The sequence below is a fragment of the Mesocricetus auratus genome, unplaced genomic scaffold (genome assembly GCF_017639785.1).
Source record: "Mesocricetus auratus isolate SY011 unplaced genomic scaffold, BCM_Maur_2.0 Super-Scaffold_15014, whole genome shotgun sequence".
Taxonomy (NCBI): Eukaryota; Metazoa; Chordata; class Mammalia; order Rodentia; family Cricetidae; genus Mesocricetus; species Mesocricetus auratus.
In genome coordinates, this window is record NW_024429186.1 from 4,425,576 (window position 1) to 4,431,279 (window position 5,704).

Consider the following 5,704-nt stretch of genomic DNA (forward strand, 5'->3'; position numbering starts at 1 on the left):
TTCGTGGGGACATTGAGCTAGGAAGTTGAGGTAGGATCACGCCAAGATGTGATTCCTTTGATTCCCTATAGTCCCCATCCTCTCTATTCCAGACTCATACCTAGGAAGTCAGAGGCAATGATGTTAACATTGTAATAAGGAAATGAAGTGGTATGCGCCCTCCCTACTTAAAAAGTCTAGGCAGACTCCCACATGCAAATGCATCTTCCAGCTCTAAGTTAAATCCCCTCCAGGACTGTGCGAGCTCACATCTCTCTCACACGAGGCTGACCTCTGAGAAAAGCCTAGAAGATGAGACTCCTGGGTCTCCTGTATCTGGTGATAGCCCTTCCTGGTGAGTGTGACCACTTCATACATGTGTCCATGTGACCACTTCATACATGTGTCCATGAGGGGTTATGACAACATGTGATTGACAGAATTGACTCTTTTTCTCTGAAGGCGTCCTGTCCCAGATCCAGCTTGAGGAGTCAGGACCTGGCCTTTTGAAGCCTTCACAATCTCTGTCCCTCACCTGCTCTGTCTCTGGTTACTCCATCACCAGTGGTTATGTCTGGAGCTGGATCAGGCAGTCCCCAGGAAAGAAGCTGGAGTGGATGGGATACATAAGTAGTGGTGGTAGCACCAACTACAACCCAACTCTCAAGAGCCGCATCTCCATCACCAGAGAAACATCCAAGAACCAGTTCTCCCTACAGCTAAACTCTGTGACCACTGAGGACACAGCCACATATTACTGTGCAAGAGACACAGTGAGGGGACTTCAGTGTGAGCCCATGCAAAAACTTCCCTGAAGAGGAGCTCTGGGCCACCAGAGGGCACTCAGTGTTCACCAAAACCAGGAACTCTCAAAACCAGAGCTGGGAATTAAAACATCTGGTTTCCTCTGACTTTGCTTCTCACTCTCTAAGCACAGGGAGCACAGGGGATCTTTTCTCTCTGAGTTTGAAGTGCTGGGTTTTTGTAAAGTCACATTTGTTTGTAACTCACTACGAGTCTTGAGACAGCGCACAGCATAATATTTTGTGTTCTTTTTGATTGTGATTCTAGCCTATACTATCTGAGCACTCTCTTGCCTTAGAATTTTTTTAATGTAGCAAACTTTTTGACAGTCATCTGACCTTGGCTTTGCAGTAGTTGCACCATTAAAAAGTCAGTTCTACTCTTGGTTCTCCATTCCTTCTACCATCAGAAACATCGACATGTCATTGTTCTTCCTAGAATATTGACAGGAAGCATTTGCTGCTGTGACTAAAGAATGTTCTTTAGACTGTAAGGTGTCCACAACTCACTGTAACTGTATTACCCACCCCATTAGGTGGGGCAGGGATTTCCAGTGTTCAATTGTACATGGCTGAGTTATAATAACTCTTATTGTGAAGTTGGTACTCACTCCAAATTCTGGGATATATTGTATGAACTGGACTTAAATTTGCACTGTGAATAAATATATCACATTAAATAAATCCTCATGTGTTTACACTGATAGTTACTATTTTTTTAAATGTGTCAAGAAGTGTGTGCCATACTATGGCTACAGGAGACACAGTTTATAATTGGGAGATGAATTCCAGCATCAACATTGCTAGTGATACCTCCTGCAGCCAAGGTTATTTTAATGAACCATTTGCCATTTCTTACTGTGCCAGAGACATGGGAGGAAAATTCAGTGTGATGTCAGACACAAACCTCCCTATACAGGAGCTTGGGAACAACATAGGCCCTTAAGAACTGCTGAAGCTACTCATAAATCCTAGATGGCCGTCAGATGGTAGACAGTTCTGAACTGATACTATGTGCTTCCTTGTAAATGAAGGTGTGTGGGTTTGCATTTTAGAATATGTGGTTTCCTCTTCCTGTTCAAATAACCTTCTAGTGTCCCTTGACTGTGTCATATTCTATGACAATCAGCACCAGTTTCCATTCTATAAGCGCCTGTTATTTCCCTATGGAGCATCTAAGGTATCCGTTTGCCACTTGCCATCAAATAGCATAAACACAAAAATGAAATTTTCCACATTGTCTGTAATTTTAAGACTTGGTGATGATACATTCAGGTGGAGATCACAGGAAACATTATTTTTTGGTTTTATGAGACAGGGTTTCTCTGTATTGCTTTGGAGGCTGTCTGTACAGCCTGGCCTCGAACTCACAAAGATCCACCAGCCTCTGCCTACCGAGTGCTGGAATTAAAGTCATGCACCACCACCGCTCGGCTCACAGGGAACTTTAAATAATCTGTATTTATTTCCCATCATGGGGAGGAGAATCCAGATCTTCCATGAATGAATTTTATTAACTCACATAGATCAGAAAGAAAATTGTCTACAGTGTCCAGCTTCCAGTATGTATTGATACTCTCTAGTAGGGTATATTTAATTCACATTTTTAAACAATCGTATTGGGAATTTGAATGTTGTTAAGACTACTTTGCAATCTAATGTCCCACGCAATGATTCCTTTGAAGGTGTTTCTTATACCCCATCTTGTGGAAAGTCTGAGTGAACATTGTGCACATGCCAGGTGATGTCATCTAAAGATTTTGTTCTATCTCCCTTCAATTGGCAACAGAGTTCCTTATCTAAGTTTTCTGATGTTTGCTGCTGTTTACTTATTCCCATTGACTGCATGATCACTGCTGTGAACTCTTTGATGCAACTGAAGGTAGGAAAGCTGGAGTGTTTACCTGTGAGTTAGAGAAGGAGCAATGGAAGAAGTGATGGTTGGTGTTGGTATATGGTTAAGGACAACAGGTTACAGGAATCTGGAAAAGAAATAGAAAATCTACTTTTCCAGACCTGAGACTTATCTAGATACTATTATAATGAATTCAGTTAAGTGTGAAGAAGTTTTAGTGAACAAACACACTATAGATTGTGAGATTACCTATATCGAGAGAAACACAGCTCACTGGACATCACAGTGTAAAGGTGAAAACCTAGGAATTCACTGTCTGTTCCCTGACACAAAGTTGAGGTCAGCTATCATGGTTGCCAGTGACATGTGATGACCACAGTGAACCTGCAGGTTGAGAACACATGGGACACCAAGAATATGTGAATTAACTTCTCAATATCTCCCAGGTTTACTGAAGAAAAAAACATACATACATGAGCAATATTTAATGAATGGGAATTGGCATATTTCTGCTTTGATTGGGGTAAATAATTCTTCACCAACCATATGAATTCAGTTGATATAAACCTTGTAACCAACAGTTCTTACTCACCAAGTCAGGGTCTCCTGATTATTGTCAGTGAGAACAGAATTTTAAACAGGCCAGGATGGAGGAGTTACACCAAGGCTGAAGCTGTGAAAAGTTTATTACTAGCAATCTGAAATCAAATGAATATAAAAATAGAACAGGATTTAGAAAAAGAAAAAAGCCACCAGGGACACATACCTGTAACCTGCTGAAAAAGAAAATATTAATATGTTGTATATGAAAGGAGAGCGTATATTCTAATTTAGGAGATTTTGAAATTTCCCTTCACATTTTTTTCTCATCACTACCAATACCTGCGAATTTGTCAAAGAAATATACTAATTTCTCTGGTTGACACTCTATTTGTAAATTGAGAGACAAGGCTCATGATATATTCACAGGGTTTCGGGAATGGCTACTTTCTCAGACGGAATGACGACTTGGACCTCAACATCCAGCCTGACCCAGGTTTCCTCAATCTCCTTCTGCTCCAGCTGGACTAGGTCCTTATCTAAGAAGTACACTGTTCATGAATATGCAAATAATGTGAGTCTACTGTGGTAAATACAGGGATGTCCACACCTCCAACAACCTATGATCAGTGTCCTCTCCTTAGTCATTGAGTTCACAGGTCTTCACCATGGGATGGGGCTGGATCATCCTCTTCCTGATGGTAGCAGCTAAATGTAAGAGCTCCAATTTACAGAACTGAGGAGGGGTCATACACTCAAGTGGCATTGACATCTACTCTGCCTTTCTCTCCACAGGTGTCCACTCCCAGGTCCAGCTGCAGCAGTTTGGCACTGAGCTGGTGAAGCCTGGGGTCTCAGGTGAAGCTGTCATGTAAGACTTCAGGCTACACATTCACTAGCTATCTTGTGATCAGGGAGAAGCAGAAGCCCGGCCAAGGCCTTGAGTGGATTGGATTTATCAATCCTGGAAATGGTGGTACTAGCTACAAACAAAAGTTCCAAAGCAAGGCCACACTGACGGCAGACAAATCCTCCAGCACAGCCTACATGAAGCTTAGCAGCCTGACATCTGAGGACTCTGCACTCTATTACTGTGCAAGAAACACAGTGTTGCAACCACATCCTGAGTGTGTCAAAAACAATGGAGGAGCAGGAAACTGCCCTGAGACTGCGAGGGCAGACAAGAGCAGCCTGGGATCTTACTCAGCAATAATCACTCCTATCTTTTTTTTGTCTTTCCAATCCTTGTGGCCCAATCTCTTTTAATCTAACTTTCAATATAATAATATGAATAAAGTTATGTGAATTGTGTTTAACCATAAAATACATTGTATCTTGATAATATCTCAACAGTGACCACCCACAAAGCAATGAACAAATGAAAACTGTGATACTGCCCAATGACAAAAATATATCTGGATTCTAATAGACTGAAAGTTTGGATAAAGTAGCTTTGAATTTATTATTTTATGATTTTTAACATTCAAATCTTCAGAAATAACATCTGACAAAAGTAAAATTCCTCTTATAGTCTTAAATGATACTATTTTGTTTTTTAATCTCATGCTGTGTCTGCTTGCAGGAGTTCCAGACTCATAGAATTTACAAGATATACATATCACAGCATACTGTCATATGAATGTAAATCTTTTAAGTTGGTCACAACTGTTATTGGATTATTTTTCTAAAACTCCCCTATCAACCCAGTGTGTGAATCTGTTTGTGTGTGTGTGTGTATCAAATTCCAAAATAACTTCACATATGACATTGTTCATTCCATAAAGTCATTCACCTCATATCCAGAAAGGATTTGCACTTAAATTACTCTTTGCCAATAAATTACCTTTTTCTCCAATTTCCTATTTTTTTGCTTTGCATTTTTGTAAATTCAAGTAATTAATTTTAGTCACTCTCACTCTCCTCCCTTTGTCTTCCTGCCCCCTCTTATGAAAGACATTCTTTTCCTCAGTGGGTCTATCACTGTGACTCGTTTTACCTATGACCCATTCAATTTAATTACAACTTCATGACTGAGTGTGGGTGGGATTGGTGTCCACATTCCAGTTAGCTATACGAAGCTATAGTATACATGCTGTTAGCTATACCACTGCGAAAACTGTTGCCCTATTTCCCAACAGTATTTATTTGCCAATGAGCTTTCAGAAGCCTCATAGCTCTGCCTCTGTTTAAAATAATGGAATATTCCTGGGTGTCTGTTAAAATAAGCTTCTAACATTAATGAACAGAAATACAAGTAAATATATTGAAAAAATCTGACATTTGCAGATACATATACACTGCTGTAACATCCATAGATGAGGCCACTTGTGTCACCATTCATGGAAATTCAGAGAATACTATTGTACTGAATGACTAAAGCACCATTTCACCATTCCTTATTGGGACACAAACACAACAAAAAACTGAAGAAAATATAGAGGAGTGCATTATGGTAAGGACAGAGATTACTCCTGACACTTACACGGATGCCGCCAAGGCTCTGTTACCACTTAAGTCAGCTCTGTAT

General features: G+C 40.3%; 1 pseudogene and 1 gene segment (V, D, J or C); both read left to right on the top strand.

Annotated features, from left to right (window-relative positions):
- The first annotated feature begins 219 nt into the window (after nt 1-219).
- Nucleotides 220-3,708, top strand: LOC101837231. The segment is given in 4 exon segments: nt 220-334; nt 442-768; nt 1,877-1,962; nt 3,607-3,708. Coding segments are annotated over 4 exon segments (558 nt in total).
- Nucleotides 3,709-3,845: 137 nt separating this feature from the next.
- Nucleotides 3,846-4,443, top strand: LOC110340576 (annotated as a pseudogene).
- Nucleotides 4,444-5,704: the final 1,261 nt, after the last annotated feature.